This window comes from Miniopterus schreibersii, assembly GCF_964146895.1.
Source record: "Miniopterus schreibersii genome assembly, chromosome: 6".
In the NCBI taxonomy this organism is placed as follows: domain Eukaryota; kingdom Metazoa; phylum Chordata; class Mammalia; order Chiroptera; family Miniopteridae; genus Miniopterus; species Miniopterus schreibersii.
The window spans coordinates 49063290-49076570 of NC_138107.1; the positions used below are offsets into that span (position 1 = coordinate 49063290).

General features: G+C 35.8%; 1 protein-coding gene across 3 annotated transcripts in view; it reads right to left on the bottom strand.

Annotated features, from left to right (window-relative positions):
- Nucleotides 1-4847: 4847 nt before the first annotated feature.
- USP45 (ubiquitin specific peptidase 45) overlaps nucleotides 4848-13281 on the bottom strand; it is a 46626-nt gene continuing 38192 nt past the window's right edge. For all 3 annotated transcript variants that reach the window (XM_081139512.1, XM_081139510.1, XM_081139511.1), the window contains 4 exons: nucleotides 11505-11602; nucleotides 8095-8181; nucleotides 6177-6330; nucleotides 4848-5552 (listed from right to left, as the gene is read on the bottom strand). In XM_081139512.1, coding sequence (XP_080995638.1) covers nucleotides 5422-5552; nucleotides 6177-6330; nucleotides 8095-8181; nucleotides 11505-11602 — 470 coding nt within the window. In that variant the 3' untranslated portion in view covers nucleotides 4848-5421. The remainder of the gene's footprint in view (nucleotides 5553-6176; nucleotides 6331-8094; nucleotides 8182-11504; nucleotides 11603-13281) is intronic.

Genomic DNA, 13281 nt, shown 5'->3' on the forward strand with positions numbered 1-13281 from the left:
ATATTCTATTGATCTGCCCCTAAGACCTCCCCTAAAGGCCAAGCTTTTAAAACCCCTGAAAATGAAGGTCCTAATGCTCGCTCCCCCCCCCCCCCCCAGGGAGCATGTCCCTGCAGTTCCCATTCCCCAAGACACTTGCAACCAGGGGGACCCCATGAGACTTGCCCATCAATGGGCAGCAGCAGCTCAGTTCTAGAGCGCTCTCTGTCCAGGGAGCCCGCAGGTGCCAGTCTCTTTCCCCTCCCCCACAGGCACGTGTCCCCTAACTTCTAAGAGAACCCCATGAAACTTGCAACAAGGAGAGCAAAGGGCAGCGGCAGCTCGTGGGGGGGGGGGGGGGAGCGAACCCTCTGAACCGGTGCAAAGGGAGTCACCAAGTTCCATGTGTAGGAAGAAGAGTGAACTGAGTATTTAGTGACTAGAGTGGACTGAGAGAGACTCTGTTGCACTCACACATCCCATTCTTATTTTCTGGGAGACTTAGTCTCTCCTACCCATTCTACCCATCCCTGCTTGCAATTGGGCAGGGACACGTGACTACTTTTGGCCAATGGGTTGAGTGACACATCCATGATGAAAAATTTAATTGCTGGTGCATGACATTTTAATGCTCACTTCCCTTGCCATAGTGGGGAGGCCTGGCATTGAAATGATAGAGCCACAAGGCAATCAGCCTGGATCACAGAGTCACCATTTGGAAAATAGTTGTCCTTACAGATTGCCAAGACTCATAGTGGAGTCTGGGTGAGAAGGAAATAAACTTTTGTTGTGTTAAGCCTCTGGAATGTGGAGTTCTTTGCTACTGTGGCATAACCAGCCTGTCTATATACAAATGGGAATGCAAACATTTTGGATATTTCTGCTTGAATGCAACTTTAAAAATGTATGAAAATGGTCTTCAGGGGACTCGTGACCCTCTAAAATTACATTAAAAAATCCAGCGCGTATGTTTTTCTGAGAATTTTCCTTCCCATCCTCTATACCGCCATTAGCAGGAGAGGGCCCCAAAATTAAAACCCACCTCTTCCCCAACACTCATATCTTCCTTTTGGGACTAGCAGGACCTTAATTCCCATATGGCTCTGTGGATAATATTGCTTGATTTTTCTCCATGTCATTTGCCATTTGATGTCTTTTCCTTACTCTTCATTTCTTAGAATGTCTATTTCCTCACTTCTTGGAGATTTCTATTTCCTGTGGTCAGTGCTGTATCCTCAATGCCTACCACACAGCTGGTATTCGATAAATACTTACTAAATTATTGAACAAATGAAAGACAGGCTATAACTTTCATTATAATCTCAAAGGGCTACATGACCCAAAAAAGGTAAAACACAAACAAACAGTTAAACAAAATATTACCTAATGATCCTTTATCCTGCCTACATAACCCAAACATTTCAAGAAACATCTGAAAGGAAGAAGACTAGCCCTTGGTAGATAATGAAATCTGAGTGAAATGGCCCATTTTAAGATAATTTATTCTGAAACAATGAATTTCTAAAAATATGAAGAATATTTTGAATATAGCTAAGTAAATAAATATGTTGATAGATGAAATATGCTATCAATAATGTGTGCTGCAAAAAATGCCAGGACCAATCTTAAAATATAAAGTAAATAAGAATTTAATCTTTATTATGCATGTTTATACAGGAACATCAAAATAATGCTCAATAAGTTACATAGCTATTTTCTAAAAACACTGCAAAAAAAAGTAAAGATAAAACAGTAGGAATGATATATTACCCAATATTACTCAAAATTAAAAATATAGTTATCTATCTTTTAAACAGATTTGATGAATTTTACATCAACCAAAACATTTTAAATATCTAAAAATAGTCTTTATGCACTATATATAATATATAAATTGTTCAGTTTTATTGCACATACATATTTGGTTTACACTTATTTATCAGGTAACATGCAGATAAATAAATTATGAATATGAATTTAAGAAAAATAGGCAGGATGTTATTTTATACTATAAAAATGAGATGAAAATGATACATTTCACAGCTTAATCTTCATGAAATTTTATTTAGCTATTGTATAAAATCACTGAGTAAAATCACATGCGAGCTAAGAGCTATTAAATATTATACTGCAAAATAGCTCTGTTGGCACATTTAAAATAAGAAAACAGGTATCAACTAACTACCCTTAGAACTGACACCAACTACCACTCTCCTTGGCCACCCAAAAAGGTGGTCTTCAAGTCAGGTTTAAAAACATTAAATGACAAAATCTTAAATATAGGCATATACATGTGTATGTCAAAAAGTCACATAATTGGCACGATCAAAATTTTATTTTAAATATGGAAAAAAATAAGGGAAACTGGGCTTGACATACCTTCTAAACCAGTTTCTAAATAAAGCTAGTGAAACTTCTCTGTTTTACTTTTTAAATTCATTTGGCCAAACACTATGGTTGGTGTTTTGAGGATCTGTAAACATTCTCATTTATTTGTAGTTTCCTGAGGTCATCTGGAAACTATTGTTATTATAGTAGCTTCACAATTTTGTACCCCTGCAAATGTGCTTTGGAAATATTAAAAATAAAAACAAAAACTTAAATGCAGACCCATGTGTAACTTAACATACCTTCTCTTTTTACAAAAGCTATCATTAGAAAATTCTTAGGTTTTGAAATGAAATTTATTCCATTATCAACAGACCTGGAAAAGCATTCATAAATTCTAGACCATAAAAAAATAGATTTTAGAATTAGCTCACTTAACATTATGGGAAAGGAAATAAAAGCATTCTATTTGTATGTTTCCTATGAGATGTGTAAAACTTATATAGGCCTTTCCATTTCAAAACATGTTAAAATAGTGTTAGCACAGTGCCTGACCCATACCAGATATTTAATAAATACATGTATAATGAAAAAATGTGAAGTTAAGCATAAAAACTACTGCAGTACTTCAGTACTGAGGTAATGTTCTGAAGCTATAATGAAAAATCACTCAATGAAAAATCAGTTTTCACTGGTATTCAGAATAAAGCTTAAAATATTTCCTATTTGATAAATACAGCAGTAATGCATTTTCTAGGATCTATCAACAAAAAGAGGAACTAGGCACTTTCCTTGATTCTGGCAACAGAAAAGAATGCTTGTTTCCTTCCTTCCTTCCCTCCCTCCCTCCTTCCCTTTCTCTCTTTCTTTTTTCTATCAATGATACAAGAAGCAGGTGACCATCCAATGAAAAGTACGTGCCTCTTAATAGTATCTTTTCTAAGAGAAAAATGAGGGGACAATATTTACATTTCGGTGAGCATATGATAATTGTCATTACCAAGATGACTGACTTGAGTAAAGAGATTTAACTAGTATTTCTCAAAAAATTTTACTGTTCTGGTACTGAAATCTTCAATGTTAATGGATTACAATTAAACAGAAATACTAATTTAAACTACCTTTTATAAGACAAACAACCTGAGTTTGCAGATTAACGGATAATATAAAGATATATTTCTCCATCATTTCACTGTTAAAAATCAAGAAAAAAATACTACTATTGAAATTCCAACAGCTTAAAAATAGAATTTGTGCCATAATTTTAAGTTCTACATTTTGTATATTATCACCCTCTTTAACAATAATCACAATTCCATTCATCCATATATCAAAAGGCAGCACTGGTAACCTTGATAATGTTATATGTACTTACATGTTAAAAAGAACCAGACTCTTGGTCAAATAGTTCCATTGTTACTTCCAGCCACTATTCTTTTCCTTCCCAAGAGGAGAACTGGGGGTAGGCACTTACCCAGCACCTGCCTGTAGTATCATTCCTTAGCACTAATGGTTAGGATGCTTGAACCATGCAATTACACATTTTGATTCAATCAAGTGACACCAATAAGTGATTATTTTTTTCAAAATTTAAGCCCAAGCAAGAGTAATATTTTCATGCCAAGTTTTGACAGCTTAATAATTTGCATTCTAGGGGGAAAACTATCATATCTTTGCTATTATTTAATTATTTAAAAAGAAAATCAGAAATGCCAACTTCATGTCCCATTAAAATAAAAGCTAAACTCACTTGAACTTATTAATGATGCTTGTTGAATACAAAGTGATCACAAAACCCTAATGCCATGATTAATATTTACTGATCTACAAAACTAAAAAGAAATGTATTATACTACCCTGTTAACTATAAGAATTCTCTACCATTTACAAATTTAATTTGGTAATTTATATTTCAAAGTTATGCTATGATCTCATACAGATTAACAACTTCTATTTATCAATTCTGTGTGTAACAATTATCTATAATGATATTTTGACATTGGCTAATCACTTGCAAATTATCCTCAACTCCACTACGAATAGGTTACAAATAATATGTTGATGAAATATTTCAATATTTTTTTAAGTTCTCAAAACCACAATGAGCTAATCAGTATATTATTTGTAAATCCATATTGCTGAAGTTACAGTGATACCTTTTCATATGGCTGAATCATGCAAAATATGACACGGTCACTATGCCTACTGTGTAAGTATACGTGACAGCGATATTCCCCACACAGTAGCATACATATACCACTGGATAGTCCTGAGATGATTTTAAGTGAATTGCTACATGAATGAACAATTTTTCTTTAATAGTTATACATTTATTTTAAAGTTTATTAGAAAAAAATACAGCTAGCACATAAAATGTTGAATATGCTCAAAACAGGGCTATGGTTAAAAAAAAAGGCTAAAAATATGGTTAAAAATTATAAGTAAATAATGGCATTGGAGATACATATATATCGGAAAGGTGGTATGTGACTCACATTTGGGTAACACTGTTTTGTTTTTTTTTGTTTTTTGTTTTTTTTAACACTGTTTTGTTTTATTATTAATATATTTTTTATTGATTTTAGAGAGAGAGGGAGAGAAAGAAACATGGACCACTTGCCTCCGATATGCACCCCAACTGGGAATCAAACCCACAACCTGGGTATGTGCTGTGACCAAGAATCAAATCCAAAACCTTTAGGTGTATGGGACAATGCTCCAACCCACTGAGCCACCCGGCCAGGGCTGGATAACACTGTTTCAGGGAAGGATCTGATTTAGCCAGCAGCATTTCTGCATGTTTGTAACAGTAAGTCACATCATAAAGGAGTTTCCTCTACTACTGTAAATTATAGTTTTGTTCTAGGACAAACATTTTTTTTTAAAACATGTGTTTACATTTATTTAAAAATATAAATTTGAAAGCATTGACTAAATTTAATTTACTTTAAAAGGATTCCCCCAAATGGTAAAAATGTTCAGGAGCATCTGAGGGGCATGCTATTCCTACAGAAGAGAACAGACTACAAAGGCACGTTGCATATTATAGTTATCATGGCAGCATTTAAATAAAAGTGATCTAAGTAATCATTACCCTTAATAATTAACAGATAATTAAAATATCCTTTCATAAAAAAGAAGATATGCTTGTGCACTAAGTGCTCTTGATTCTGGAACCTCCTGTACGTAAGTGTCACTAACGTGGACCCACTGGTCTGCTGATTCACTATCAGCTTCTTTCAAGCCTAATAAAACAAAAAGAAGTATAATTTTACAATAGTATGTTCTTACTTTACATTATAAACAACAACATATTAATCACAAACTAGATTTATTTAGTGCTAGATCTTATTGCATAAGTCTGTTTCTTTCTAAATGAACTAACTCTTTCAAAACATTAATATGACTATCATTTTACTTTAAAAATCTAGTGAAATATTAGATAGCCTTGTAAATATTTATTGAAGTTTCAGGAAAATCATTTTCACTAAAAGATAAACAATAATAATAACAACAAAACAAAATTAGTTTGCTGATCCATAAGCTAAGTCAGCAAATTTTCAATTCCAACTCTATTCTGAGGACCTGGTATGTCTACAGAAACTTTTGGTATTGTTAAATAAAATGCTACTCCACTGCAATACATGATGACTTAGCACCTTGAAAAACTGTAGCTTCACATCGACTAGAAGGGTACATACAGTCTTAGGATATTTAAGAGTCTTTAAGATTATCTCATACTCTTAAATGTAATTCTCACTTAACAAAGTGAATCCACTTGAGTCATCCAGGAAATAACTTACCTCTTCCAGAAAAGGAAGAATAAATTCATTTGTTTTTAAGAATAAAATAAACTTAGAGTAACATACCAGGTACACTTTTCTTTCCAGTGATATGTTCCAGTAATTTCCTGGAGGGTGTTCTCACTTTCACATATGCCGTGTAGTGACCTCCTCTCATTGAGCCACTGTGTTCCACTACGCCATACAGACCATAGAGAACTTTCTCTCCCATGCTTACATTCTTTAGACCAAAAACAGAGAAAAAGTTAGTAAAATTTAGTGAAATAGTATTGTAAGAAAAATTAAGTCAAATGCGTGTCCTACTTAACGTAAGAGAATAGCGTATTAAAAATACACTGATCAGACTGGCAAAATCAAATGCTGCACAACATCCTCTGTTGGACGCTATGGGGAAAGAGTGCTCACACACACTACATGTGGGAATGCACACACAACCCTATGCTGGGATATTCAATGTCATCAAGCTAAATTACATATGCATTACTCTTCGGTTTATCCTATTGGATATGAATTCATTTAAGATTTTTCATTTATGATATAATTAGAGATATGTACACTGGATGACAAAAAGAAATTGTTCATTTGCTTTAGTGTAAAAGTGGTATTGTGGTTATGTTAAAAAGGGGAGTGCTCCTATCTTTTAGAAATACATAGTGAAATATTTATAAATGAAATGATGCTTCAAAATAATTAAAGATCCCAGCCGGGCGTGGCTCAGTGGTTGAGAATCTACCTAGGATCCAGGGGATCGGGGTTCGATTCCCAGTCAGGGCACATGCCCGGGTTGCGGGTTCGATCCCCAGTCGGGGGCGTGCAGGAGGCAGCCAATCAATGACTCTCTCATCATTGATGTTTCTGTCTATCTCTCTTCCTCTCCTTTCCTCTCTCTGAGATCAATAAAGAGATATTTTAAAAATAATAATAATAATAAAAAAGGAGGTAGATGAGCATGTGGATGGGGCAGGACGGCCACGTATCTAAGGTTTTAAGGTTGGGTGATGGGTGAAAGAGGTTCACTGTACTGTCCCATCTACTTATGTGTATGTGGGAAATTCTCCATAATAGGTACTTTTAAAAAATGTTTTCATAAGTTTACTACAGAGCTTGTTAAATTTCATTTTATTCACCACATTATTAAATTCTATGAATATTGAGTGTTAATAACTGACAGATAGTGTTGGTATTCCACAAATGAACTGGATTCACCGAAAAACTGCATTTAAGATGTTTTTGTTTTTGTTGATTTGCCTAACCATAAAATCTTGTGGTTAAAAAAAAAAAACATTTTTGTTTTGATTGATCAATATATTAAAAATATTAAGTTCAGTAAGCATTCTCTTATATAACACAAAACCTAGACTACTAACCAGTAATCATAAACAGGACATATGTTAACCCATAACTGTTTGGTTCCCTCAAGGAAGTCAAAGTCATCGATTTCACCTACACAGGTCTTATATACAAGTACAAGCAATTATAAACCAGTCTGCTTTCTATACCTAATTTTTAAAATTTTAGTAATTTAGAAGTATCATATTCAGCTGACAAGTACACTATTCTCAGTAGTGTTCCTGAAATGGAATTTAAAAAGCAATGCACTAGTATACTGATTTGCAAAAGATAAAGACCTCAACAAACGATGCCATTTATGCATACCATTCACAAGGACCAGGCTAGGGCACAAAATATGCTCACTTCTCTTAGCAGTTATCAGCTTCTAGTAGCATTTACAAGCAGCTTTAATCTTCATGACCACCAGGTCTCATGCTTTTGATTTTCCCTTAATCTATCTCTCAAAGGACAAAAGTCATATTCAGTGTGTTAAATGTTCCACATGTTACTGATTTACCTTCACTAACTATAAAATTCCCTTTCAGAGGAGCTTATTTTTTTAAAAAAGGAAAGAAAGAAAAGCATAACAATCATAGGATACTTTAAGCATATTATTCACAAATCAGTTAAGTATTTTAACATTATACTATACCTTACAAGTAGCAGAACAGAATGGTGCTAAATCAAGCATAAGTGGAAAATCTACATGTCTGTTTACTTTGCGAAGACTCAATCCAGCCTAAAAAGACACACACACATACAAAATTAATGTCACAGACTCAATCTAAATTATTGTGTTTGTTATTTAAAACTAAAAGAAGGCCAGCCAGCATGGCTCAGTGGTTGAGTGTTGACCCATGAACTAGGAGATCACGGTTCGATTCCCGGTCAGGGCACATACCTGGGTTGTGGGCTCGATCCCTAGTACGGGGCGGGGGGAAGGCAGCCGATCAATGACTCTCTCATCATTGATGTTTCTTTTTTTAAAAATATATCTTTGTTGATTTCAGAGAGAGGAAAGGAGAGGGAGAGAGAGAGAGAGAAACATCAATGATGAGAGAGTCATTGATGAAGCCCGCAACCCAGGCATGTGCCCTGACCGGGAATCGAACCCCGATCGTCTGGATCCCAGGTCGACGCTCAACCGCTGAGCCACGCCCGGCCGGGCTCTCATCATTGATGTTTCTATCTTTTCTCTCCCTCTCCCTTCCTCTCTCTGAAATCAATAAAAACATATTTTTAAAAAAGAGGAATCCTAGAAGTTATATTTTATATAAATATAAAAATGATTAATGAATAGTCCAAAATTGATATATGACCAAGTTTTTAATTAGGTTTCATAAACTGTTACTGCAAATATCAATTATTTACATGTGCATTTTTACCACAAACAATATGGGTATTCAGTTTGTTTGCCTAGTTTTTTCTCATTGGGTGACCTCTGTAAGCATCCAGTACGGGCACTGCCAGAGACCCTTTAGGGTAATGTGCCCTCCTCCCCAGATGGTACTTGGTTAAAAAACTACCCAGCTGGCGGGGCGCAGCTCAACCGCTGAGCTGCGACCGAGGATCCAGGAGATCGAGGTTCGACCCCCGGCAGGGCACTTGTGGGTTTCGGGTTCGATCCCCAGCAGGGGTGTGCAGGAAGCAGCCGATCAATTAATCTCCCTCATCATTGATGTTTCTATCTCTCTCTCTCCCTCTCCTTTCCTCTCTGAAATCAATAAACACACATTTTAAAAAAAGAAACTACTCCATAATAGGAGAGATTTTATAAAGGGCCTTAATATAGGATGAATTTTTTTCAACTTATAGTGGGCATACAATATTATATTAGTTTGAGGTATATAACATAGTGATTCAATACTTATATACCTTACAAAGTGATCACCCCAATAAGTCTAGCAACCATCTTGAATCTCTTTTTCTAGGGGATGATTTTTGTAAAATACCTTGCCTTATATTTGGACATATGCAGTCTCCTGCCTTGTAAAATTTTTCCTTTTACCTGAATATCATAGGTATTTTCCCCATGTCATTAAAATATAAATATGATGTCCTGAATATTGGACAGTTGTGCTAGGCCTCACAGCTGGCATGGTCCATAATGACTGAGATACACGTTTTTGTGTATGTCTCTATTTCCTTGTAATAGGTTCTTAGAAGTGGAATTACTTAGTCAAAAGTAATACTTTTGTTCAAAAATGTTTTATTCAAAACCTTACCTAATGTCCTTGAACTGTATTATTAAATTGCTTTCTAGGTGTCACCAGCTTGCACCCCCACCGCTGGAACATGAGTGCCTGTCTCCCACTTCACCCTTATCAGCACAGCCATATCTGGGTCAAGCTGAACAGGTTAAAAAGGAAATCTCACTGTCATTTTACTTTGCTGGAAAGGATGGGCCATTTTCTTCACACTTCCTTAGAATTTTTACTTCTGTGAACTGTCGATTCATGTTCTTTACCATTTTTCTATCAGGGTCTTGATATTTTTCGTACTGATCTTTAGGAGCTATTTACATATTTATGATGCTAATCATTTGCCATATTTATGACAAAGATCTACCTCTATTCTGGTTGAGATTGGCCTTTCAGTGTGGTCAGTGTTTCATAGACAGCTCTGAAGTTACTACAGGGAAATAGGCTTTCAGAGGCAATAAATACTAAAAGCAGAGACACTGTCTAGAGTCTGCTCCCTGTAATTCCCAGTCCCTGGGAATGAAATGTGGCTTTGTGACATTACATTTAGCCTGAGAGAGCAAGAAGGGACCAAGATGTCCATAAGAGCATGAATTCCTGCTGTAAGATGTTCCTAAATAGGGATACAATTAATTAGCAAATATAAAATAACTAGCACATCATGCAGTTAGCTTCCCACACCCTATCTTGTTCAGTCACTGCAGATATACACCTGCTGTTAGGCATTGATACAGTGAGACCCAACATGCCTCTCCACGGCCACTTCATTTCGTTAAGTTTCTACAACCTTGGCGACGGGAAATCAGGAACTTCACCTACTCTCTCCTCGGATAGGACGAGTCGAGGGAACCCTCTTCCGCCCACCTGTGGCCCACCTGAAAGGGTGCAGGCATTCAATCAAAGCTGTTCACCTTTTCCCTCGAGATTTCTTTTATGGGTTTTATACTTAGAAAGCCTTCCATACAGAGGTCAGGTTGATATTCATTTAAGTTTTCTTCTAGTCTTTTGATAATTTGTTTCATACAATTAAAAGAATCCACCTGAAAATAGTATCGATATATGGTATAGAGAGGGTAGCTATAAACTTTTATTTCCTTCAACAGCTATTTTTCTTTCCTAAGTCCTTAACTGAATAATACAGCCTCCTTCCCAACTGATTTCAGGTTATTTCATTATCATAACAAAAGAGCTTTAAATTATACTCATGTTTTATATGACAATCCTGATCTGTTTTACTTATAGTTTTATTTTAAAACAGATTTTAAAATCCCTTCTAATTTTTGCAAAAATGTTTTAGTATTTTCACTTATTCATTCCTCCAGAGAAATATTAAAGTCATTTTATCAAATGCAAAAAAAAAGTGAGACAAGGCATTGAATTAAAAGTACAAAAAAAAAATGGAGAAAAACCTGATAACCTGATATGTTGAAAATATTTATTGTAGAGTCCTACAGGGGTGCAGCCTGCCTTTCAGCCTTTTTTGCCTTAGGCCTAGTCAGCCATGCCAGCCCTCACAGCCCTCACTGGAATCTGAGAGCTCAGAAAGCTATGTGCACTTTGCTATTTACCTACTTCTAAGGGATTTTTTTTTAAGGGTTCTTAAAAATTCTCATTTTCCATTGGCAAACACAAACACATCCCACTTGGGTTCCTACCACCTAAATCTTTAAACATTGTGAGTTAAACAATATTAATTAGAAAAGTCTTGTAAACTGTTACAGCTGAAAAAGAAGTAAATTCCATATGACAAATTTTTAAATGCAATAAATTAGTGCCTAATCCTTGACAGTATTTTACAAGACTTAGGGCTCTACAAAACATCTGATGTAAATTACTATAGTGCTACTAAAGGGACTTTTACCTGATGGAATCTTTTAAGGTGGAGTATTAGAATAACTGGAACAGCAGAAATGAGCAGCTGCTTCCTGGCATTAGTATAAATCCCTTCTGCTTTCTTTTCTGTATAAAATACAATAAATTTATTTGTAAGATTCCATTTTATACATTATCTACCGCATAACATAATCAACATTTATATAGAAGCATTGTGTCACATTTTTGAAAGTATTAAAAAAGAAATTAGAATGAACTGTTAATAAGTGTAGTAGGATGGATGAATCCCAAAGCATTATGCTAAGTGGCAAAGAAGCCAGAGACAAAAGGCTATATGTTATATGGTTCCATTTATACGATATCCTGGAGAAGGCAAAACTATAGAGAAAAGAATCAGATTATTGAGTGCAAAGGACTGGAGAATGGGGGAGATTAACGGCAAAGGGGCACAAGGAAACATTTTGAGGCAACAGAAATGTTTTATATCTTCATCGTAGTTAGTTGCAGGACTGTACGTTATCAAAACTCATTAAACTGTACACTTAAAAAATAAATTTTATTGTATGCAAATTATATACTATATGCAAATTCTATTATGTGCAAATTCAGTAAACCAGATTTTTTAAAAAAGCAACTAGAGCCTGGCCGGGTGTGGCTCAGCGGTTGAGCATCGACCTAGGATCCAGGAGATCATGGTTTGATTCCAGGTCAGGGTACATGCCCAGCTTGTAGGCTCGGTACCCAGTAGGGCCCACAGGAGGCAGCCGATCAATGACAACTCTCATCATTGATGTTTCTATCTCTCTCCCTCTCCCTTCCTCTCTCTGAAATCAATAAAGATATATTTTTTAAAAAGGAAGAAATTAGACTGCTGGTTACAGGGTGCCTCTACTCCTTCCAAAATCACTAAAATGAAAGTTGTTTATTTTGTTTTGTTTTTTTAAAGGCACGCACTTATATGAACAAAGAATAGGTGAGATGACACTTGCAATACAATTTTTGGAAGCTGGCAAGAAAATGGACTAGTAATGACTTAGGACAAGGGCCTCCAGCCAAAGGCCACCAGAAACACACCTGTAGTTGATAAAATTGGCTCAATATTTGTTTCAGTGATAGGAGAGCTCGTGTCGTGAGGACCATGGGGAATTTCAATAAGAGGCTGTTAGAAAGGCCTTGTGATAGGATTTGAATATGACCAATTGCATATTTAACTTGTATTAATATAAATTGGTATTTCTTCCTTCTCCCATTTAGACATTTCCTTAATTAATAGTGTATTAAGCATGTCTTTGTTTTGATGCTTTGACAATTGGGGCCTTGCAGACACTGGAAGGAGGGCTTCTCCCAGAGCTAATTCCTAGAGATGGTGAATATTAAATGTGGCTTTCCTATGCAAACTAACCAATCTAAAACACACCTCAACTACCACCTGCCCTAATCACATCATGACCAAGTTCTAGACAATGAGAGATAGCCCCTATAGCCCAGAGCCCAGTCCTAAGCCTGTTTACCCTGCCTTATCCATTCCTTCCCTGGAAACCACAATAAAGGCTCTTGCCTAGTTTCCCCCTCTGCCTCCAGATCAACTCTGGTGCTTCCCCATGTGCCCCCTCTTCTTGGGAACTGTAAGTAACAAACTACCTTCAGTGGCAACCGTATCCTATCCTATCAGATGGCTTCACCATCCCTGAATAAAAATCTGTATTTTGAAAAATCTGGTCACTAGGAATCTCAGTATTCTCTCCATTTAGTGAAGTCTACAGGTACACTGAAAATTTCTTACTAGACAAGTGCCCTTTTTACCA